Genomic DNA, 23,914 nt, shown 5'->3' with positions numbered 1-23,914 from the left:
GATATTTTTATTAGTAAAATTTTAACGTAAATAATATAATGTAAATGATAAAAAATATCATAATTATAGTAACAAGTAAATGTAATATTTAAAATATATGAAGTAATTACAACCTATAACATTTTGCTACATACGTGTCATTAATTATCTTTCATTTTCAATCTGTATTTTCAACACTCTTAACTTGATGATGGATGAAATTAAAAATTGGGAGGATATAGAAAATGATGGTAATTTATTCAACATTATGCGTCAAAATATGTATTAAAGCTTTCTTTTTAAGCATATGCCTTTCAGAATTTTTTAAACAATTTTCTGATGGTGAATCCAAAAAAGGTGATATCAATCAAATGTTATCAGTGGCACAACAGATAAATAAATTAGGACAAGGTGAATAAAAAAATTATTATATCTCCAACATAATGTCATGATATATTATAATATATAATATTTTTGATATAGCCATTGAAATATTGAATGCCGAATTACAGAAGCAAGTATTAGCTAATCATGAAGATTTATTGTCACAAGCATCATGGGTAGAAAAATTGGAAGGTGTGCTTTCAATAATGCAGTTACATGTTCAGGTACATATAAATACATTTATAAATATTGAGGGAAATAAATATTACTTTGAATAAAATATAAATTTTTGTGTTTTAGAGCCTTTTATCAGCTGTAGAACGTTTACGTGGAAAAATTATTGATCCTTTTAATAGAATTGAGACTCAGACAATTGTTCTAGCAAGGCTTCATGAAACTTCTGATTTGCTACGGAGAGTAGCTAGAATGCAACATTTATCAAAACGTTTATGTTCTCAAATGACAAATAATATGCAAGGTCCAGATATCATAAAAGCTGCGAATAGCCTTCATGAACTTGGTATATTAATTTATTTTTAATTTTACATTTCATAAAAAATATATATATATAAAAGAAATATGATAATTGTTGTTTATAGAACAGTTGATGATGGATACAGATTTAAATGGATTAGATGTTATTGCTGATGATCAACAAGTTGTAAAATCTCATAGAACAACAGTACAGAGAATAGCAACTCATACTTTATCTCAAGGTTTACAAACAATGGATAGAGCTAAAGTATATAAGTACATATTATTCTTTTAGATACTATTATCTTTATAACTGTTAATTATAATTTACAACAAATAGGTTAGTACAGCTGTACAGGTATTTCAAAATTTGAGAGTTGTAAATGGAGCTATAGATAATGTCATAGATTCTGCCTTATCAGAGATTGAAAAAATTGCTTCAGAATCATTAGATGTAACTTTAACAACAAATCAAGACCTTGGAAAAAGAGCAGCACCTGGACGAGCTGCTATTCCTTCTCCAGGATCTTCTGGAAATTTACGCACACGAATTTGGGAAAATCTTGAAAGACTTTTTCAAGATACTCTTTATACACACTGTTTACAAGTAATGTAACTGAAGAATATTTGTTCTGTATCTTTCTTAAATCTATTTACTCATATTTTCAAACTATATACTATATTATTATCTTAGATTGAACTATTGCAAAGAATACTATTAGAACATCATATGAAGGAGTTGGATGAACTATCACAGAAATTTTGGGACAGAGTGAACACTCTGCTTTCTAAAGTATTAATTGAACGTGCACAAGGTAAAAATTATAATATTGAAATATTCGTTCTGATAAAAACACCGCGTTTATGTTTTCAGGCTCATCATTTGTAAAACAAGCATTAGAAGGTGAATACCCAAAATTTTTGAGAATATTTCTAGATTTGAGAAAACGTCTGAAGGAACGATTACAGAGCATTAGTATTTACAAAATCAAGTAAATAGAAAGATATATAAAAAAGACGTCAAATAATTTATCTTATATAATACAAATAATATTTATATTCTTTCAGTCATAATGTATTATTACCATTTGAAAACGCATACTTATCTCGCTCAGTATCACGTCTATTAGATCAAGTACATACTATGTTTTCTGGTGAAGGATTACCTACACAGGATGAAATTGATAGTCTTATACGCACAGTAACAAAGTAAATCAAGATAATAGATATATATCTTCATTTTTAATGCTGTCTAATAAATATCAATCCTTATGTTCTTTGTAGTGAATTAAGTGTGTCATTGGTTGATGATGGCCTTTCAACAGTAGTTGCTCGTAATGTAGGAAAAGCTATAAGACTCTTTTGCTTAAAATGTGAACAAGGATTACTTGTGGGTGGAGAAGCTAGTCAAGTAATTGATTCTCCAACCACTGTTCAGCAAACAAATGTGTCTCTTGCAAACCTACTTTATTATCTTTCTAGTCAAGTAACTCGTGTAATAGCAAATTTATCTGGTCTCCCATGTGAAGGAAATTCAGTAATTTCTGTAGCTCTTAAAGAAGTAGACGTATTAACAAAAAACATACTATCGCCGTTGTTAGCATCTATTAGTGACGCAATTGAAAGTATTATTTTAACCATGCATGATGATGCAGAATTTCGAGAGTAAGTAAATACAATGTTCTGAAATTAAATATATCTTAAAATATACGTACTATATATGTATGCGTATTCTTCCTCTACAGTCTGAGTAGCCCTATAGGAAAAGAAATTAACTGCTCACTCTACATGCGCGAATTGCAAGGATTTATTTTACGTTCTGTAAATACATTTCTTATGCCATATAAAAATCAGGCAGTAGTTGCTGAATGGTAATTAAAAATATAATTGCAACTTTTATAATGTATTTGCGACATATTGCTGAAATTAATCATATTTTTAGTTGTAAATCTGTTGCTTCACGGTGCATTGAACTTTTTGTAAGACATGCTTGCATATTAAGACCATTAACTGATTTTGGAAGAGCCAAACTCATTGTTGATTTTAGTCAGGTATGTTGTAATATATGGTAGTATCATGCTAAAATTTTATATTTAAGTTTCAATCTTTTATCTTTTTATTTTCATTTAGATAGAAATAGCTGTTGCTCCATTATGTAGAGGAGGGCAGTTGGGATCATCAGAACAACAACAATATAGAACATTACGAGCATTAAAAGCACTACTTCCACTTAGCCCGGATGATATCGTCCAGAAAGTTTTAGGAGGGGAAGGGGAATGTGGCATACCTTCCTCTCTTGTTCTTTTACATTTATTTTCTACTGCACCACCTGAATTAGTATCTCCACATCAGGTATGAGAATATATGTTTATATTATTATTTTGTAATGAAACTGAATTATCCTAAATTTAAAAAATTTTAGATTGGTACTAATTTGTTAATTACTATTAATATAGAGTACAAGTTGGTCTGTGGGTCGACTATCTCAGTGGATGGATAAACATCCAAATGAAAGAGATAGATTAGCTTTCTGTAGTGGACCACTGGAACGTTATCAGTTAACAGTCAGACAACAAAATCTTCCAACATTCCATCCACTATTTCCATTAATGAAAAAATTAGCTAATTTAAATGAACATTAAAATTTGTAAAATTTTGTATTACAAGATGTATATTTCCATATTTATAGAAGATAATATTTCATTCTACATGAATAATTTATTAATCAAGTTTAGAACAAATAAATATACAAAAGTTCTTAATAGATACAATCATATTTTCAACAACATATTAATTTCTGAATGTATATTGTTTTCGATATATAGATTCCTGCAATTAATGTAATGCTTAAACACATAGGCCAATTTATGTTACGTTTTTTTGGTCTGATATATGTTGCGGGTATACCAATATCGTTTTCTTTTTCAACCTATGTTAATAAAATATATTTTAATGTTTCCTCTTTAATGTGCATTACCAGATATTTATATATTTACCCTTTTAGAAAGTGCTTTTATTTGCATAAGCTCGTTTTTTAGAATACTAAGTGTCCCTTGTACTTTTTTAAGCTCTTGCTCATAATTAGATATTCGTTCAGTAGTTAAATATATATCTCCACTATTTACCTTTAATAAACTATTTTTAATATACCGAAAACTAGAACCAATAACAGCGATTTGTTTAGATAATATACCTAATGAGGCTATACCATTATATAATCTGAAAACGAATATAAAATTACATTTTCATAATCCAATGCTACAATAATTGCAGTTAATTAATTAATACATAATTGTATTATGAAGTAAACATACGTATAGGGTAACGATTTATTGATAGCACCAATGCTTTGTATACTCCATTTTTTCCTATGAAATTTATGAAGACATTCTATAAATTGTATTCTATGTGCATTAATATCCAATCCTAAGTGGATTAAGTCATTTTCAGTTAATGTTAAAAATGTTTTGAGACTTATCCCTTGGAAAATATGAGTATATTTTTCTAAATTCATCCCATATAAAATTGTATACACATCAGGATCTACAGTTTCATTGTCTATATTAAGTAGTGATGGAAACATATGTTTCCACTCATACACTTTAAATATTTTATAAGTATTTATTGCTACTTCTTCATCGAGATTTAATAGCGACAAAATCTGTAATAGTTAACATTATATTGTATTTTATAACAGGATGTTATAGTTTAACTTACTTTATCATATCCTTTCATAGAAGCTACATCATATACAGTTAGACCATTTAAGTCAGTTAATGTAACATCTGCTGCATTTTCTATTAATATTTTGACTACTTCTGGTTTATTAGCTATTGTTGCATACATCAATGCCTACAAATAATAAATAATTCGTAGTTTTATTGTTATTATTGGAAATAACTATTAGTATTACTAAAAGAGCTTACAGTTTGTTTCCTATTGTCATATGCATTAATATTTTTTATATATTTCACTAGTTCTGTTATAAATTCAGGTTCTTGTGACATACAAGCGTACATGAGAAGTGTTTGTCTGCAAAAATATTACTTAACAGTTATTAAAATAATTAATATATTAAAATATATATGTTGTAAATACCTTTGTTTATTGTTTGCATTTGGATTAGCACCTGCTTCAATTAATGCTGTTAAGCATTTTATACGTTGTTCTGTTGTTTCTTTAATAGAATTGCATAATGCCATTAATGGTGTATAGCCATCTAAAATATTACACCATCCATATTAGATTTCAAATTTTTCTCAAACATTTAATACATAACACAAAGTACAAAGGAAATACCCTTATGCTTATTAACATCAGCTCCATTGTTTATGAGATACTCAATGACGTTTACTTGTGCATTAAAAGCAGCATACAGAAGTGGAGTCCATCCATCACATAAAAATTTGTTTATATCATATGCTATATATTATAGTGAAATATACTTTTATATTAAAAATATTATTATTTTACAATATAAAATATAATTTATTAATATAAAATAATTACATTCAATATATTTGTTTACAATTTCGAACTTGCCCACTGTACATGCATTTATCATCTCACGTTCAATACTTTGTTCTTTATTATTATCCATATTTCTATCTTGATTAAATGTATTTATATTTTTTAATACTAAACTGTTTTGGAAACAATACCTAGTTGTTCTTGTTTGCTGTACAAAATATAAAACTTTTAATTTTTCATTAATAAAGTAAAAAAAATTTTATTTTATACTGATAGAATTAAATAATTCCTTCTTCAATCTCTTTAATATTTTTAAAAAGATTAGTTTTTACTATTACATTATATTTAGTTTTTATTATACATTATTTACAGATTAGTTTTTATTATACATTATTTACAAAATTATAGGTTATATATATATTCATATGTATACGTATGTATGTATGTATTTTCACACCTTTTCCGAAAGAGAAAAATTTTCATCACTTTTCACTTCGCTACTTGATATTTTAATATTTCTTGGAAGCACATTATTTCATTAAAATATATAAAATATAAAATTACAATAGTTTTTTTTTAGCCTTGTAAAATTTGAAAATGTTTTCCATTCAGCGCATGCGCTGTACCACGATCATACATATAACAGATCTCGACCGACATTCACTAGGGAAAACCGTCCAAAAATTGAGTCGTGTCTAACCATGAAAAATCAACATGGACAGTCAATAAAATTGCATTTTTGCGAGACAGGCAAAGGTGAGTAGAATGTCTTTGTTTCTGTCTCAAATATTCATAGCATATCACGCATGAGAAGAAAGAAAACCTTTTTACCTATCATATTGATTTTTCACATCTAGTCACGACTCAATTTTTGGATTGTTCTCCCTAGACTTCGATATATGAGTATCGAACCTGTCTGTATGATCGTGGGACAGATTGTACATCTTTTTTATGTAGCATATTTTATAAAATTTAACAATAAAAAAATGATATCAAAACATAGAATATACACAACAAAGATTCAAAATTTTCCATGAAATATTATTTTTAAATATAATTCTTTCAGTATGTAAAAATATTACCTCTGTTATATTACATGGAAACGAAAGCATATTGTTCCAATAATGAATTTTATAATTATGCTGTATATACAATGACTTATTATTCTATACAAATGACTATTAATGTGTATTATAATTAACGTTTGTATCATACTTGTATAAATAGTACACTGTAATTAAATACACATTGACTATTTTATAAATATTAAACATTTGTTTATAAAAGAGAGATTTATAGTAATATTTACTTATTTACATTTTCAAAATGATGAACTGTGTAAAACTATGAAAACGATGAATTGTTCAAAAATATATAAATAAGTATACAATAAACTTAATGAAACATAAAAAACTAACAAAGTAATAGGTATAATATTGAAAAATACTTAAAAATTATAATATATATATTTAATATACATTATATATATAAAATCTATTATTATATAAAATCTGTGTGTGGGGGAAGTAATGGGTTTGTGTGTATCTGGTTGTATCTGCTATAATAGCAATACTATTTATTTTCATGTGCACAATACTAACCTGCAAGCGTCAGTCTTCAATCTTTAGTCTTCAGACACCTGTCTGAGGGATCAGTTGCAAATTTTTATCCGTTTACGAATCATATTATCCAGATTGCTTAACCTATACAAACGTCAGTATTTGGATATCTGCCAGTTATTTCAGTTGCAAATTTTTCTTTGCTCCTAATTTATATTGTTAAAATTATTGACTCTACAAAGATCTGTTATTGGACACCTGCCGCAAGGTTTGGTTGCAAGTTCTCCATTTAAAAATTACAATATTATCAAAATCGCAGTTTTATGCATGGTTGAAAATTTGACTAACAGTAAGTAACAGTATAATATTTTGAAATAACTTGGATAACATTTTAATATAATTTTTATAATTAAAACAACATGTATATAATTATTTAATTATTGCTAATAATAAAAACAATGTACATTAGTAATATATTTCATCTTTTACAAATATTAAGAATTAAACGATTAAATATATACTAAGAAATGTCCCAGTTGCGAATTATCCCGAGAGAATATACTGTGTTGAAATATTAAAATCAAAATTCAAAATGAGTAACCTTATAAATTTATGCCGGTTGTTTTTTTAATGTATTTGTGTTTTAATAGATGCATCGATCGGTACTCATCGCATTTGACTTTGATCATACGATTGTCAATGATAATACTGATATCGTGGTTCGAAAACTATTACCCAACGAAAAATTGCCGGACAGTGTAAAGGATCTATATCGTTCTAACGGTTGGACTACATACATGGGGAAGATATTTGAATTGCTTCACAATAATTCCATCGACATAAAACAAATCAAAACTGCTATTAATAACATACCTCCTGTACCGGGCATTGATAATCTTCTAAAAGAATTACATTCTCGAGGTTATGAAATTATTATTATTAGCGATTCAAATATGTTGTTTATTAGCGAATGGTTAAAAAGTAAAAATTTAAATTATGTTATTACTGAAACATTTACAAATCCTGCGAAAATCGATAACGATGGGGTCATAAAACTAGACATGTATCACGTCCAAAATTCTTGTAAATTGAGTACTGTCAATCTATGCAAGGGGCAAATTTTAGAAGATTACATTAAAAAAAGAAACGATGAAGGAGTACATTTTGATCGAATAGCATACGTTGGAGATGGCAAAAATGATTTGTGCCCGATCTTACGACTTTCCGAACGTGATGTTGCGTTTCCGCGAAAAGATTATACACTTATGAAGATGTTGGACCATGCTGAAAATAACCAGATTCCAAAAATAAATGCACGTGTATTTCCATGGAGCGACGGTGTACAAATTTTAAAAATACTAGAAAAAGAAATTGGATTTTCTCAAATTTCTTTATAATTATAATGAAAATGAACAAAACATTTATTTATTCTTATCTAACTTTAATTATAACTAATAGGTAAAAATACTTATACTATTATCAATAATTATTATGTGATATAATAGTGATATTTCCAAGTCCCTTATAAAAATACATATATAAAATTTTCCCTTCTAAGTATACCATTTGCTCTAAAACAAATTTCAGGCGCATTCATGCATAAGATAAAATGATAATTGGAACAATGTATTTAGAAATTGAATTGTATTTAGCAAAATATTTGTATACACAATTTGATATATTATTTTACTATATATAGTATATATATAGTATATATAGTATATATATATATATTTATTAATATATTATTTTAATTGCATATTCTATATGATGAAATAACATTAAACAATTTTTTAGTAAAAAGGAGTATATATGTGAAATTTTATAATTACAGTTTATAAATTTGTATAGTTCAAAATTTACTTTCACGCACAATAGTATATTTTCAAATTTTAACACCATTAAACTATGTGAAAGATATATTTAAAAAAAATTACCTTTAATATATATATAGCGTAAAAAAAATAAATTACATATGTATAAAATATGAAAATAAAGAAATTAATTACTCTTAGTTATACAAGAGATAATTCTTAAGTTCCGAAATATCAAAATTTTACATTTTATATAAAATTATAATATTTGTGCCACTGTTTCAACTTTATATTATACAAATTTGACTAATACTGAATTGCGAATTATGAATCATGAACTAACATGCGCACGCATTATTAGGGTTAGGTTGAACTTATGACGTGCGCGTTATGTGCAATATAGTTGCGCGTCTCTAACGTTAATTATTGTCTTATTATTGGTTGCAGGCGTCGGCAAAAGTTTTACTTTTGCCTTTAATGTATTTTATGATAAGACAGAAAAACATGAATTGATCATTAATTGTGATCTAAAAGTTAACATTTTTCTTTGCGATCAGAAAGTAACAGTATACGAACAGCAAGTTAGTGTATCAGCTTCGGTAAGAAAATTTAGAGACTCCTATAAAATTTTACTCAATTATAATTACGAAATAATAATCAATTAAAGTATCACAAAAGTAAATTTATTTATATTTCCATAACGTTAAACGTTATAATAGAAAAATTTCATAAAATCATTTTTTAATTAAATTTAGATACTTTTAGTCAAAGAACTAAAGAGCTGATAATGCATTATTATCATAACGCCATTTATATGCAAAACTAAAAATATACTTTATATAAAACTTTGAATATGAAGCTACTACAACTAAATGTGTATGTTATTTCCTTGGAATATTTAAAGAAATATGAAATTGAAATTCATGTAATAGGATGAATACTATTTATTTTTGCGGTATTTATGTCCTTCTCTTGAAGCTTTATCATTTTCAGATTGAAAATATTCCGTAATGTGCTAAATGCTATACCAGTCAGATAAGTTATATTCAGTAACCATTCTGGTATATATAAAACTGTAAACACTTTGATTAAGCATTCAAAAAATAAAGGTGTCCATAATAATACCCCACTTAGTAAAGACATTTTAATACTGTCAAAAAGCTGCAGCATGTTTGTAGCACGTTGACTTATTATATTCAATTGTATTTTTGTCTCATCAAATGAGATATTATGTTTATTATCTTTGCAGTGCTTGTTCCATTTTTGATTAAAGTCTTCGTGATGAATTCTCATTAGTTGTAATTTATTAAAATCAACTAATTCTTGTGTATGAGGGTTTTCATCCAAATATGTAAATTTTTGTTTTAAAGTAAATCCTTTGGAATTCATAGGAACATCAAAATACATATTATTAATTTCATTTGTGTACTCAGATTTAAAGTTGTTTAACAGAATTTTATTTTTTGCTTTCAACTTTTCTAAAACAATTTTACAGTTTAGTTTGCCATATTGCTGTAGAATTGAGGAGAACAAAATTGGCAGAAAATATATTATAAATACCAGAATAAGCAAATGTACCTTTAAGAATTCAATTGATACAAAACATTTATCTATTATATACACTTGCATTGTTTTTGATGTATTATCATTTTGATAAATATTGATTTTGGTATGTAGAAAAATTTCTGTTGGTTTTAACTCTTTCAACTCTTTTACTTCTTTATTATTATGGTATTTTGAATCGTTTGACATAATTAGTATATTATATTTTTCAGTTGTATTTATAAAATTGTTTATAGTGCCTTTATTTTCAGTAACATCTGTTTGTAATTTTCTAACATTTAATTTTTCTGTGGTATTTGTATTAATTTCATTATTGTAAATTTTTACTCTTAATGTGTCCCTTGAAGAATTTTTCATTAAGTAATCAAATAATAATGATTCTCCATTGACTCTATTGGTATAATTGCTTAATTGTATATCACTTCGTAAGTTTGTATTATTCTTAACACTGACTGGATTAAATACATTTCCAGCATTCTTATTTTGCTCTATATCTTTTATATAAGTATCCAAATACTTTGTTTTATCTATAACTTCAGAAATGTTATAAGAAGTTGTATTAAATGACATAGTGGATATGTCATTCATTGTAGAAAAAATAATATTTTGTACTTTGGATATTATCTCATTCACTTGAGTAATGTTGGAAATTTGTAATTTTATATAGTCCTCATTATTGGTAAAATTATCGTATACTATAGCTGTATCTGTCTCAAATTCAGGATTTTGAAACATATTTATAGATTTAATATTATTATGACAATCGTCAAGAAAAAGTATACTTTCAATAAAACATTTTTTATTTTCCATGTCCCTTGTAAGATTTGTATTATATTCAGACAAGTATAACAATCCTGTGATAATAACAGGTATAATCCATTGACTTAGTACAAATATAGTTGTAATTGTTTTATCTTTCTTTGTTTCATTATAATTAAACACATATAAAATATTCTTCATATACTGTTTGATTACTGAAATATTTTTGGGCTTTATTACAGAATCAAATTTTATTTCACTGTTAAATTTATTTATACTAATATCATCTTCGCATATTGCTTCTTCTGAATGTAGAAATTTAAAACACTGCTTCTTAAGATAAAATACATTTAAATTGCATTCCACAGAGAATATTAACAAAGATACAAATGAATTTACAAATGGGAAGAATAGCATTCCATATTTCATTATGATACTTATGATATTACACTTTGGAATTGCATTAAAATAGTCTGGATTTATGACAGTGTTCAATTTTTCTGCAAAGCTTTTAAGCTTTATTTGTTGATTTTCATTGCCTCTTTCTATATTCCATATATTGTCACTTACAGGGAAGACACTGTTCACTTTATTATGGTTGATATAAGTAAAGTGTATGATACAATTTGTGAATAATATACTTGATGTAAACATAGAAAACAATACATCAGATATTGACAAAATATATAATGGTGTACCCTTCCATTGTTTAAATTGCTTTTTTAACAAAATTGCAATTGTAAGAACACTGGATAACAATAATATGCATGCACATACATTTAGCATTATAAAATACATATTATATATATATATATAAAGATTTATATATTATAGTTTCACTTGTGTTGCATTATATGTAATACTAATTATTACTAAATTTACTGTAATGATTATAATTTTCTTATATATATACCTTGCACAGTTCTGGAAGCTACTATATATTTAGAAATGCTCTTGGATACAAATATATACAAGTATCTTATTTTAATATGTTATGTCAAGCTATAGGGGTATCTTAACTATTACATTTTAGATATGACAAGTATTGTAACATGGGGGTATGCTGATTATCTATATATCAACAAATGCTGGTATTGATATCATATTTCTAATGCAAAATTTTCATGTATATAGGCTACATTTGTGTAATAAATTTTAATATCCGTAAAATTATGTAAAACAATATATTTTCACAAAATGCTCCTAACTCAAAGTAATTTTATTATTTTTATATAGCTTATAAAAGTCCAATGTTCTTTCAATATTTGTTTCAGTGCATATCTATCATCATGTCCATTCGTCGTAGGACAGATCCTTTCATGACACAACGAATATGGGATGCTATCAAAATAACTATACATCAAAGAAGTTTACCAAGCAATGATCGTATGGTACGACATCTAGCTCGAGTTTATGGAATTACAGAACAAGAGGCCCAGGAAGAATTAAATAAAGCAGTTGATGATGGACTTGTTTATTTAAAGAAAGTACCAACAAAAAATGGTATAGAGCAAGAAAGTTACAGATTACCATCAGATATTATACCTAATGATGGTCATGACTGGTATTGCTGCAAATGTCACAAAGCAGGAACTGTGGAATGCTGTCAACAATGTCATAGGGTTTATCACCCTGAATGTCATATGCCTAGTAACGTTAAAGTGAAAATATGTAATTTTTGTGAAGTAAGTACATTACATTAGATATAAAATTTAAAACTTTATATACCAATAAAGTAAAAATAATTGTTACAGAATATAAATAATGACACATATCCAGATAAAATTGATCTCAATCACATTCTGAATTTTACTTGTGGACATTTGAAAGCAAAATTACCACCAGAAATTACAAATCGTACTATCGTTTTTAACAATGATCCTATTGTTACACCAACTAATAGATATTCAGGCACAACTTACATTAGTGATGGAGAAGATGCATGGCGACCAGGTGTTCTTATAAAACACCATATGGACTTAGCAATCATGGATTCAAAAATTAAGAAAAATGAATATAATAATCTTGCTGAGTTTCAAGCTGATGCACATAACATGCTACACAATATCATTGTATATCATGGAGGTATATAACTGGAAACTAATTTATGAATTATTATCTTCAAAAAATGTATTAAATTAGTAATTATTTAAAAATATACTAATGACAAATTCTAATTTGGATATTTATTTAGCTCATAGCATAATAGGAGAAATGGGTAATACAATGTATCAAGATTGCTGCTACGATCTTCAAGAAATCCGCCGCTGTGCCGATTGCTATAGGATATCAAATGAAAAATCAGAGAAGCTATGGTTTTGTATACCCTGTAATCCACCACATCAGCTAGTTTATGCAAAACAAAAAGGATACCCCTACTGGCCGGCTAAAGTGATGCAAGTTAATGGCAACGTTTATGACGTCCGATTTTTTGGAGGTCATCATATGCGTGCCAACATCGAAAAAATGTTCATTCGTCCGATTACCGCCAGTCTACAGAGTTTACAGGTAAAGATAAGTCACAAAATTATCCGGCGTTCAACGCGAAATTGTCACGCGAACACTGTGAAATTCTCGGTTTAGGTTACACGCCATTTACAATGTATCGTATCACTGACACAATAGAAGAGAACTGTCGAGAGAAAAAGCAATTTAGAAATTGTTGTTGCACTTAGGTATATTATTATCTTAACAACAAATTCTTGCATAGCCTTCGGAAAAAGGAAAGTGGAAAGAAATGGAGGTATGCACATACTGTGGCCTAAAGTGTACAACTAATTTCTCACCACTCTGTTTCATTGTGCAGTCAGAAGAAAATCATCCTTTCTTAAAACGTGCACAATTTACCTTCCATAGATAAAAAGATCCACTGCTTGGAACAGAGCATTTGATGAACTGAAGCATCATCAGAATTTGCTGCTAAAGTTGGACAAGAGCATCGGGGATTTGGACATCGACGACGATAGCGAGGGTCCAAAACCAACTAAAATCCGAAATATAGAGTCATCAGGTTCAAAAAATACGGCGGGAAATCCTAATCCAGCGAAACAACTTTTTAAGGATTTAAGAGTTAAAGTAGAACGTCTCAGTTCAGACGGTCACAATGATATGCCACCAAATCAAGAGGGAACCCTACATAATGAACGTTCTTCAAAAACTAAAGCTAAAAGTGAAGAGAGGCAAGTACCCTGCTTGCCAGTGGCAGAAGATGAACCTGCAAGAGAAATATCCAGTACGTGTCCTCAAGGCTTGAAGAAAGAAGGTTCTCAAGAAGATATGGTCACATCTAGTTCTCAAGAACCAAGAACCAAATGTGTTTTCGTACAGACGGAACAAATACAAACGGAAACATTGCCTGCGAAGGTATAATATTTAAAAATCATTGATTAAATGTATTTATTACGTATCTGTATAATTTCATAATGTTATGTTTTACAGATAAAGAGGGAACGCAGAACATCGGAACAACCTACTACAACTGCATTAGAGAAGCTACGTCGGGAATTAGAACTGGAAAAATGTAAAGAATTGGAAAAATTACAAGCCGAACACGCTAAAGAATTAAGGCAACTAACAGACAGACACCAACAAATTATATCAGAAATAAAGAAGAAACAATGGGTAATAATCTTTTAATATTTTTCTTATGTACACGTATTCTAATATTTGTTTTACATATATTATAATAGTTATCTTAATTTTAGTGTTATAATTGTGAAGCTGAAGCCATATATCACTGCTGTTGGAATACTGCATATTGCAGTACTGATTGTCAACAAATCCACTGGCAGCGTGAGCATAAAAGAGTCTGCCGACGTAAACGTTAAATTAGTGATGAGTGTAATAAGTGCAGTAAAATTAAAAAGATTATAAAATTGAAATGAGAAAGAGATTGAAATTGCTGTATTTGTAAAAAAGAGGATGCTTTGTAGAAGCATATTAATATATTCTTGACACTAATTTGACATACCTTGTTGTGAGCTTCCTACTTACACGGAAGCATTTGTAATATGTATGCAAACAAATGTGAGTGCTTTGATTTGTAATTATTAGTCCTATTTATAAGTAAAAATGTAAAGAAATAGTAACTGATTATTATATATACATTTATTTGGAAATTTTACGTTTTTGAATAATGAATTACATTATTTTAAGTATTTGTTGAAGTGTCATATTCTTAATGTAAAACCTTTAGGTATTAATGTGAATAGTAAATTTATACATTTAAAAGCAAATTTATTAAAATTTTACATTGATAAAATATGTGACTGATCGCAATATTCTTCGCTATATTTTTGTATAACATGTGTATGTATACATATTAACAATAGTGATATAATCCAAAATACCACATGCGTAATAAATGTATGTTTCCTTATTTTCCCAAATCATTTATGTGAAATATGACATTGAAATAAAACAAACATATTTTATTACATTATACTGCAGTACTATAATGCAGCTGGAAATAAACACAATTATGATTTATAGTGCACAAGATACATTAAAAATAAAACTATGTATATTTGCTTATTATATAATTTATATTCTACTTATAGAATTAAATTTATGGTGAAAATTGTTAACATTATTCTCAGTCTTAAGTCATCAATCACATTTTTATGAAAGTAACCATTTTGGAAATTTGATTGAAATTAGCAAGAAAATGGAGTGAACAGCTACAAAAATTAGATAATAAAAAATGCAAATTTTTCACATTACAACCAATCTACTTACAATATACCTAAGTTATATTTAAAATTGAAAATACATATTTCCATATTTATACAAATATTTATACGCACATATTGATTTAGCAATATTATTTAAATATATATTATTAATTTATCAATCTTTTTACATACTTGGTTCCCTTATTTATGTAAATTGTTATAAACTTGGTAAAAAATTATAAATTTATATGAAAAAATATTCCAGTTCAAGTATTTTGAGTTCTGACTTCATCACCTACCACTGCCATAGCCATTCGACCTTTCTCTACATTATCAGTTACTTGCACATAACTTGTTGTGTCAATGTTACTAAGCATCAATTTTTCCAATAGCTGTAATTCTTGAGGTTCCAATTTCTCTCCAAGCTGCCTTAATGCATTTAAGACCTCTGCACGTTGATGATCACTGACCTCCTTACTTAATTTTCCAAGTTTTACACCACGATCAATTTGAGCTAATCGTTCTCTAAGTTGTGATGTCTCTCGTTTTCCAAACATTCTGATAACAGCAGGAGTTTTGAATGCTTCGCTAATTGCTGCTTGGATTGCCTATTTAGAATTGTAAGTATATATTTACAGTATTTTTGAAAATATTATAATTGATATCCTTATATTAATATTGTTTAAAATTCAAATGATATCGATGCTTTATGATGTATAAAATAGTATTAGTACATACTAGTTGTATTGCACCCAATTGATCAACTAATGTTGTGTCGCCAGATATCATTCTTTGTAAACTTTCATTGAATTCCTGTAAATCTTCTTTTGTAAGTTGCATAGCTTCTTCATAAGCAGCAGCATCTAGTGAATTTCTATAAAATATATTAATTTTATAGAAGAAAAATATTAATTTTAAAATTATTAAATGAACAATTTTAAGAAATGTAATTTATCAATAATACCGGTTTTCTTCTATATCCTCTAATTGTTGCACCAGTCTATCCAATTGTGCTTCTAAATTTTTTCTTAGTTTCTCAGTTTGTAATTTACCATGAGAACTCATTTTTTAATATTAAAACGATAATAATTAGATAAATTGATAGCAAAAAGTAAAACGAACGTTTAAATTTATATGGTTGCCTGAATTTTACAAAGTGAAGTCAGTTAAAAAATTAAGGTTAAAAAATCAATTCTTTATCATTGTAGTAAATTATCTTGACAGGTATGTACTTGCTGAAAACCTTTCAAATCGTTTTATGTCTACGTATTTATATCACATATGTAACTACATCGATTTTCATATGTATTATTGTTATAGAAGTTTTTAGTTCTTTCTTAATTTTAAAAATGTAACTGTAGTTATGATATTTCTATAAACATGTGCAACAACATTACACTAAATCAATAATAGGTAAACAAATATAACAATTGAACCAAATTTATCAATAGTAGATACATACATAATTATCAAGTATAAAAGCAGTCATGTATGGATGTATGTATGTACGTATATATCTGTGTGCACATGAAATGGAAAATATGACTTTAGTATAATATATATGTTTATGCATTTAATATATATAATATGTATTTGTTCTGTTATTTGTAAGTATATAATTATGGAGAAATGTTTATTACATATTTTATATTGATATATTTATGTCAATATCAATCATAATCATATCAAAGTCATAATAATATTCATTATCATTCATTACTATCATCAATATTCATCTCTTATTTAAGAATATAAGATTTATTCAGTAGCAAATTCATATACGTTTCTGATATTAGTTTTATTTATAACATATTTAGAGGACATATGAGAATATATATATACATATATAGGCACAACAGCAAAATGTTGCAATATGTAGAAATAGTTTGAAATTCATTATTGAAAGCAGTTTTTACAACAAAAAATGCTGTTTATCTAAATATATTATTATCTACATAATCAGCATAAACAGGCGTGGATAACAACATAACAACCAATCAAATAGTTATTTGACTGATTCTATGTTCCTTGTACAGTTTATGCCAAATATCTGATTGGTTGGTAGATAATTTTGTTTCGTTACGTTACGACAAATCCGTTTGTGTCGTTTCGAAAAAATAGTATCTTTTGGACAAATTAATTAATACGCATATAATTGCAATTTATAATTAAATAATTTGATAAACATCACTTATTAACAATTTATTACATCCATTTTAAATCGTTATCGCGTCGAATGTACAACGAGATTTAAGATCTTTGTATTACCATTAAGGAACGTTGGGTAGGAGGAAATGGAAAGAAAGGCGTGCTGTGGTTGTGCTCAATTTATGGTGCGCGTCGCTTCTTTTTTCTTAGAAGGAAACAAGTCATTTACCGTTTGTTAGACAATTTACGCGACATTTTAGGCAGGTAGAACGGCCTAGGTACGATTATTGATGACAATAGTTTGTTAGTATTACAAGAAGAACTAAGTGATTGTGCGTAGTTGAATATTGTAACCGCGCGCGATCTTGGAAAAAGAAAGTGATAATAACGTAAACACTTTTTGGTCGAATGAGTCAACGGAGGAAGACAGTCTGCGGAAAAAGTGTATAATTTGTCGGCGAATACGAACGAATCTAGTTATTTTGATCAAAAACACAAAATATGGAAAAAGTGAAGAAATAATTTTGCGTATGAATTGACCGTGATTGAAGCGCGCGCGCGTGTAACCGTGCCATCAGTTCTGTACGGCTGACCGAACGTTAACCGTCATTTTTCGTACCACCAATTTTTCAGCAAAGTTTGCTTTGGATAAGAAGTCTTTCGACAAACATTACACTTAACTACGCACGTGCGAAAATAACGTACCTATGAGGACCTCAGCGAGCCACATAAGGCGACAAACTTTGAAGGTAGTGGAGAGTTTAAAGAAAGGAGGCCTACGCCTGCGATGAGCATGCCAACGAAGGGGAAACATCACCACCTGCCCCAACATCACCAGCATCATTCACAGCCGCATCACAATCCGCCACAGCATCAACCTCAACTCATAGTGAACGTGAATCAACCAAGTGTTCATTCTCCTCAAAATTATAACACCGTGGTTACAACGAATACACCGCGTTTTGTACCGAATGCTGGTGAGTACAAAATTACAATGGTGTCAACTTTATTTTTAATTTCACTTAATTGTTATACATGCTGCCAGATATTTGTTATTTGTTGTGTGTATGTGCTTTTCTACACGATTAGAATTTAATATATTAATTAAATACTGGAAGGAGGTTAAGTTTTGAGGTTAGAATAGCCATGCGGTCCATGTGGCTATACATTAGAAACATTTCGTAAAAATGTCTACAAGGACACATTTATTTTCCATTTAACAATATTTTATATCTATTAATTTTTATTTTCTTTGGCTTGAATATTTATTTTATTAAAATATTACTTAAAGAATAGTAGAACTCTGAACAAAGGAAGCATTACTTACATACATATATGCAAGTTGATTGATAAATTTTCTACGATTTGTAAAAATGTACTTTTGTTCTAAAAGTAATATATTGATATATCCATTCAAAATTTTAATTTAAACAATATATTTTTAAATAATTTTTAACAATTTATTTATTTTGTCGCCATATTTTTTGTACTGATATAATACAATTTATAATTTTTGATTTCATTCTTAAATATGTTGCATCTGCTTAATATTTATTTTTTTCTATAACTTTATATTTTTTAATACTTAATGATTTGTCCATGTGTTATAGACAAACATGTTCTGTAGATGGCAAATTATTTCATTTTGCCAATATATACTTAACGACCAAACATACAAGAAAATTAACTTAATGAAATTATGGAAGCCATAGAAGAAACATCGTAATTATGCGAGTTGTACTACTTTTCGATGTGTCGGATTTATTTAGGTTCCAATTTTTCTAATATAGTTAAAAATTTTACAAGTTACATTTTTTCGTGAGATAAATTACATAATAATACATTTTAAAAGTATTTTTTGAGATATTCGTTTGAAACTAGACGATTTACGCAATAAATTACCAATATTTGGAAAACGAATTTTGTCTGCAATTATAAGCTTGTGTCAGAGATATTTGTATTGATATTATACTTTATGGATCATAAATAAGAGATAATTAAAATAGCGATTAGAATTATAATTATATTAAGAGGAAATTCTTATTTTCTTTTTGATATATTGATTTAGATGTTGTAAATACAAATATTAATCGATCTTGAAATGACCTTATTCAAAACACTTGACGTTATTATTAAATTACATCAATACGATAATTTGTTTTTATACTTATTAATTAGTTCTCTTAAATCCATGGCTTCTTGATTTATTTTATTTCTCATTTTAGTTTTTAATTTTGATACGGATTCTTTCTTTCTTAAGAAAAGTCTAATAAGAAAATGAGAAGTAACAAGGAAAATAATAATATACTGAATGCGGATATAAATAAAAACAAACGTAAGTGAGAGAGTGGGGGAACAATCTGTTGAATCTTACGAAACAGTTTTCTTCCAGTAAATTAGGGATTATTTAATGGGTGAATTAAAACAGTAAAAATAGTAGATATATGGGTTATGTGAAAGGATGAACGAAGAAGTATCCTAAGAGAAAATAGTGAAAAACCCACAAAAGGAAGAGAGAAGGAGAGTAGGATGAAGCGAGGCAACATAGCTGACTTGGCGAAGGCGTACGGAAACACCCGAACATTGAGTTTATCTATATATCGTGCATAGTCTGTGTACATGTGGCAATCAAGCCACACGGTACACACGTTTCTCGCTCTCTTTTTTTTTTTCTTATTTAGCTTATAGTGAAAATAATCGAGTATAATTTCACCACAAGTATATAAAAGTTCACGATATACAACAAGAAATTGTGCGTAATACCATAAAAGAAACGTCATAATTTTCTTCTTAAGGAGTTGTATTTTCAAGGCTGTCTCTATAATCTTATGATTTGAAATATCACAGTCAGAAATACATTTTTTTCTAGAACGTTTTATCAAGATAGTTTTCTTGTACGTAAAAATTTTGCGATTTGTATTTTGTGTATGGTAACATTTGTCAATAAACAAATTGTGTCATCTGTGCATTACGTATGGAATTACAAACAACATATGGTCGTTAAAAACGCGTGTTAAAAGTGCGTGAATTTAAGTAACAGAACATGTTTGTTGTAATTATCACATAATGTGAATATCACGTGTAAGGAAGAGTGCGAGAAAATATTGGTTGATACTTGACAAGCGAAACAGTCTTTTTAAAACTTGGTGATTTACCGTACCGAGAGTGAGTTTTACGATAGTAGTAACAGTAGCAGCAGTGGTATTGCCGGGTCTCGTGGTTACTAACTCGCACAAAAACATTGTCTTGCCAGTATCATATCGTCTTTGCTGCCGCGGAGGTTATATAATTTCGACGAGCGGTTTTTTCGTTTGCGAAGCATGAGGAGTGTCCATTCATTTAGATAGTTCATTGTTCTTTCAAGTATTTGCGCCATACAGGGCGTATATTCTCCACGAAGAGAGATCTCGTGTGTTACCTTCATATGTTTGAGAACGAAAGTGGATAGGATCACCAATAGGCAGTCACGCCACTAAAGATGTTTTCAATCGTCACTGTTTCTTACCATTACTAGCAATAACGGTCGTAAGAAAATTTGGACGAGACGTACAACAGCACATAAGGCGAAAAATGTCCACGGTGATAGGTAAGTTGAATGTCACGCTATGTTGCGGTGTAGGGACAGTTGCCTCTATTCGAATGATCGAATGTTTTCACATCGCTCATATAATTCATGTACGAACTGATGCTCATCTCATAGATAGTAATGTGCTTCGTTACTAGCATTTGCAACAAACTTCTCGTACTGTATCATTCAATTTTCAATTAATTCTGATTTGTATGGAAATTTTAAGTAATGTTTTCATTTGTACTCTTTTGTATTTGTTGTACGTTAAAACAATTTATTATTTTTCCGATAAATGAATTAAAATTCTTTGAAAGTTTTAATTCTGGTATCAGATGAAATGATACATACTTACAATAGATTTCGGAAGATGTCGCCTGAGTCAGTAATCATTTGCTAAGTGACGACGTAGCTAACTGCCTACCAGTTGGATGTGTCACGTGTATAAGAGAGTACGATTTGAAAGATCGTCCAATATTTTTTAAATTGTCGACATCAAACTACAAAAATGTACGATATATAACATTAAAACTTTACTTTAAAGTGATCCAACTATTATGTATATATGTAACAATTTATTTATGTTTATATTATGCTTATGTAGTCAATCTGTTCATAGATAAAATTTATTTTTTTTATTACTTATTTACATGCTTACAGACGTCTATGTTAAAAGCTGCATCTGATTTTTCTTTATAATATTTTTTAATTTTTGCGATGAGCAATTTTTCATATTTCCAATTATAGTTTCTGGAAATCGCAGTTATCACGAATATGGGTTTCTAATAGCGCTTTATTACAATACAACATGCAATAAAAGAATTATTGTTCACTGTTAGGTTAAGCTTCTACTGAGATTGTCAAGGTCTTCTGTCTCGTCTTGTTAGGTAATATCTATTTATTATAAAGGCCATCATGGACGAAATTGCATAATACTCAGTTCTCAATAAAATCAAACTTGCCATATGGATGCGCTTCTGATTAATTCGCGCGTATTATTGTTTAAAATTGTATTCTAATATTTATTTTGCCAGCTATTCAGTTCCATTGAATAGCACATGCATAAAATAGACGTTCGTGATTCTGAACCATGATTTCGAAGACATAACAATTTTGTTATTCTTATTGTTTTAATTAGATACGTTTCTTAATAATTTCAATATTTAATTGCAATATTCTTCTAATAATTGAAGAACAGTTCTATTTTTAAGCATCTGCTTAAGATTTAATACATTCCTCTAATCTTTTAAATTATGATTTTATTATAAAAAAAAGAAAAAATAAAGTTTTTTATTGTTTTTCTATTATACTTGAAATGTTGTGTACATGGAAGTTGTAACTTCAATACTTATGAAATATTTGAAACTTCCTACATCAGGATATGAATTTTGCAACGTAATCCCGCTGATTCCGCAATCCAACCTGGAAACCTAGCTTTGGATTGGATTTTATGTAAATTTCAGGTCACTAGTTCATCTTGTGGATTTCGTATACGTATAATTCAACTTCTGTATGAGTGCAACGTAAATCTGTCTTCAAATAAAATTTTAATTCCATCATTAGGAATATTAAATAATAAAATGTAACTATGCTTTCATTTACATACTGTCAAATATTTCTTTGTACTTTGTACAATTTTGCATTCTGCGGTAGTTACCTGTTCGTTGTTTTAATAATATTATGCTTTTGCTCTATATATGCAGAGAGTGTAATAATACACACACATGTACCGTCAGAAGCAGTCACTAATTTTCGCGTTCATTAAGAACCAGTTATTTGCTTGTGTTGAAATATCATTGCGGAAATCCTTTCTCTTTCTATATTACTAATAATAGTTTGGATAGGTAATTAAATAACAGCACAATAGATTATAAATATCAATTTTATCGATTCCCAAATAATTTTATATTTAGACATTTTGTAGATGTACTTGATCAGTATCTTATTATTTGTTAGCCATTCGATGATATTTTGAAAATGTATATATGTATACATTCAATTATTTCTGTATGAAATAGCAGTTTTCCTACTATTGCACAATAATACAGCAATAGAAAAAAATGGTTGAGTAAAAATAGAATTATTTCTGTGAATAAATTTTTTAATCTCTTGTATTGTATCTGTTTTTTCGACCAATCGCGGGGAGACGTAGTCGCTAGGAGAGACGTCAACGGGAGTCGTAAATTCCCGTTACGATTATAACAATCGACACCACGACTTGATCGATCCCCTGATTTCCGTTGAGATAATAGGGGTGATTGAGTTTGTATAACACTGTGATTCACAGAATTATAAATTATATATTTCCAACACTTAGATTACACTGATGAGCATAGATAGATAGATAATCACTTATCGCACGAAGATAAGATAGATAGGTACGTTAGAGCAGGGCTCTTATAATGGGATTTAATGTATTAGTGAACGTAGCACTATAAGATACTTAGGAGAGGAAATGTATGCTCGATAATACCGAGACCGACTCTCGCGTTATGCTTAGACTGCCCCGACAGGCATTAGCGTTCG

At 28.4% G+C, this 23,914-nt stretch overlaps 6 protein-coding genes across 11 annotated transcripts in view; 4 read left to right on the top strand and 2 right to left on the bottom strand.

Moving 5' to 3' along the window:
* The first annotated feature begins 17 nt into the window (after positions 1-17).
* Positions 18-3,620, top strand: LOC100741175 (conserved oligomeric Golgi complex subunit 5). 2 transcript variants are annotated; one of them, XM_003485683.4, is made up of 14 exons: positions 18-230; positions 298-390; positions 463-587; positions 664-883; positions 963-1,105; positions 1,178-1,444; positions 1,532-1,652; positions 1,712-1,829; positions 1,906-2,046; positions 2,122-2,502; positions 2,583-2,708; positions 2,780-2,888; positions 2,968-3,189; positions 3,294-3,620. In XM_003485683.4, exons 1-14 carry the CDS (start codon positions 188-190, stop codon positions 3,477-3,479), a joined length of 2,295 nt encoding a protein of 764 aa, XP_003485731.2. In that variant the 5' UTR covers positions 18-187; the 3' UTR covers positions 3,480-3,620. The 2 variants fall into 2 exon arrangements, with proteins under 2 accessions (XP_003485731.2, XP_024228239.1); XM_024372471.1 differs by lacking the exon at positions 18-230 and having other exon boundaries at positions 492-587.
* LOC100741054 (ankyrin repeat, SAM and basic leucine zipper domain-containing protein 1) lies at positions 3,541-7,010 on the bottom strand. Of its 3 annotated transcripts, none has more exons than XM_033324830.1 (10): positions 6,139-6,243; positions 5,765-6,002; positions 5,347-5,515; positions 5,137-5,259; positions 4,936-5,056; positions 4,764-4,869; positions 4,555-4,689; positions 4,152-4,498; positions 3,834-4,056; positions 3,541-3,766 (listed from the first exon to the last, which is right to left on the bottom strand). In XM_033324830.1, exons 3-10 carry the CDS (start codon positions 5,435-5,437, stop codon positions 3,617-3,619), a joined length of 1,296 nt encoding a protein of 431 aa, XP_033180721.1. In that variant the 5' UTR covers positions 5,438-5,515; positions 5,765-6,002; positions 6,139-6,243; the 3' UTR covers positions 3,541-3,616. The 3 variants fall into 3 exon arrangements, with proteins under 3 accessions (XP_033180721.1, XP_012249592.1, XP_012249593.1); XM_012394169.3 differs by having other exon boundaries at positions 5,765-5,970; positions 6,139-6,231; XM_012394170.3 differs by lacking the exons at positions 5,765-6,002; positions 6,139-6,243 and adding an exon at positions 6,909-7,010.
* Positions 6,806-8,419, top strand: LOC100740933 (pyridoxal phosphate phosphatase PHOSPHO2). 2 transcript variants are annotated; one of them, XM_024372474.2, is made up of 2 exons: positions 6,806-6,844; positions 7,517-8,419. In XM_024372474.2, exon 2 carries the CDS (start codon positions 7,517-7,519, stop codon positions 8,261-8,263), a length of 747 nt encoding a protein of 248 aa, XP_024228242.1. In that variant the 5' UTR covers positions 6,806-6,844; the 3' UTR covers positions 8,264-8,419. The 2 variants fall into 2 exon arrangements, with proteins under 2 accessions (XP_024228242.1, XP_012249594.1); XM_012394171.3 differs by lacking the exon at positions 6,806-6,844 and adding an exon at positions 7,005-7,215.
* Positions 8,420-8,869: 450 nt separating this feature from the next.
* Positions 8,870-15,443, top strand: LOC100749626 (zinc finger MYND domain-containing protein 11). Of its 2 annotated transcripts, XM_024372472.2 has the most exons (8): positions 8,870-9,279; positions 12,277-12,687; positions 12,757-13,087; positions 13,197-13,510; positions 13,713-13,745; positions 13,859-14,365; positions 14,441-14,623; positions 14,707-15,443. In XM_024372472.2, the coding sequence occupies exons 2-8, from the start codon at positions 12,292-12,294 to the stop codon at positions 14,827-14,829; spliced, it is 1,887 nt and encodes a 628-aa protein (XP_024228240.1). In that variant the 5' UTR covers positions 8,870-9,279; positions 12,277-12,291; the 3' UTR covers positions 14,830-15,443. The 2 variants fall into 2 exon arrangements, with proteins under 2 accessions (XP_024228240.1, XP_012249589.1); XM_012394166.3 differs by lacking the exon at positions 13,713-13,745 and having other exon boundaries at positions 8,880-9,279.
* On the bottom strand, positions 15,222-17,157 carry LOC100749509 (protein LZIC). Its single transcript, XM_003485668.4, has 3 exons — positions 16,640-17,157; positions 16,414-16,549; positions 15,222-16,283 (listed from the first exon to the last, which is right to left on the bottom strand). The coding sequence occupies exons 1-3, from the start codon at positions 16,738-16,740 to the stop codon at positions 15,942-15,944; spliced, it is 579 nt and encodes a 192-aa protein (XP_003485716.1). The 5' UTR covers positions 16,741-17,157; the 3' UTR covers positions 15,222-15,941.
* Positions 17,158-20,470: 3,313 nt separating this feature from the next.
* LOC100749391 (eukaryotic translation initiation factor 4 gamma 3) overlaps positions 20,471-23,914 on the top strand; it is a 44,246-nt gene continuing 40,802 nt past the window's right edge. The window contains exon 1 of the mRNA XM_033324829.1: positions 20,471-21,409. Coding sequence (XP_033180720.1) covers positions 21,394-21,409 — 16 coding nt within the window. The 5' untranslated portion in view covers positions 20,471-21,393. The remainder of the gene's footprint in view (positions 21,410-23,914) is intronic.

This window comes from Bombus impatiens, unplaced genomic scaffold (genome assembly GCF_000188095.3).
Source record: "Bombus impatiens unplaced genomic scaffold, BIMP_2.2 scf_0075, whole genome shotgun sequence".
Taxonomy (NCBI): domain Eukaryota; kingdom Metazoa; phylum Arthropoda; class Insecta; order Hymenoptera; family Apidae; genus Bombus; species Bombus impatiens.
This window is presented reverse-complemented; position numbering and strand designations above follow the sequence as displayed.

Bases quoted from the DNA above. Each gene is read 5' to 3' on its own strand.
- LOC100749509 (XM_003485668.4), bottom strand. From the start codon at position 16,740: ATGAGTTCTCATGGTAAATTACAAACTGAGAAACTAAGAAAAAATTTA. The intron at 16,550-16,639 runs GTATTATTGATA...TATATTTTATAG, and splicing joins GAGGATATAGAAGAAAACCG to AAATTCACTAGATGCTGCTG. The intron at 16,284-16,413 runs GTATGTACTAAT...AATTCTAAATAG, and splicing joins AATTGGGTGCAATACAACTA to GCAATCCAAGCAGCAATTAG.
- LOC100741175 (XM_003485683.4), top strand. From the start codon at position 188: ATGATGGATGAAATTAAAAATTGGGAGGATATAGAAAATGATG. The intron at 1,653-1,711 runs GTAAAAATTATA...TTATGTTTTCAG, and splicing joins ATTAATTGAACGTGCACAAG to GCTCATCATTTGTAAAACAA. The intron at 3,190-3,293 runs GTATGAGAATAT...CTATTAATATAG, and splicing joins AATTAGTATCTCCACATCAG to AGTACAAGTTGGTCTGTGGG.
- LOC100741054 (XM_012394170.3), bottom strand. From the start codon at position 5,437: ATGGATAATAATAAAGAACAAAGTATTGAACGTGAGATGATAAATGCA. The intron at 5,057-5,136 runs GTATTTCCTTTG...GTAATATTTTAG, and splicing joins TGATGTTAATAAGCATAAGG to ATGGCTATACACCATTAATG. The intron at 4,057-4,151 runs GTATGTTTACTT...ATTCGTTTTCAG, and splicing joins AATAAATCGTTACCCTATAC to ATTATATAATGGTATAGCCT.
- LOC100740933 (XM_024372474.2), top strand. From the start codon at position 7,517: ATGCATCGATCGGTACTCATCGCATTTGACTTTGATCATACGATTGTC.
- LOC100749626 (XM_024372472.2), top strand. From the start codon at position 12,292: ATGTCCATTCGTCGTAGGACAGATCCTTTCATGACACAACGAATATGG. The intron at 13,088-13,196 runs GTATATAACTGG...ATATTTATTTAG, and splicing joins TATCATTGTATATCATGGAG to CTCATAGCATAATAGGAGAA. The intron at 14,624-14,706 runs GTAATAATCTTT...TCTTAATTTTAG, and splicing joins AAATAAAGAAGAAACAATGG to TGTTATAATTGTGAAGCTGA.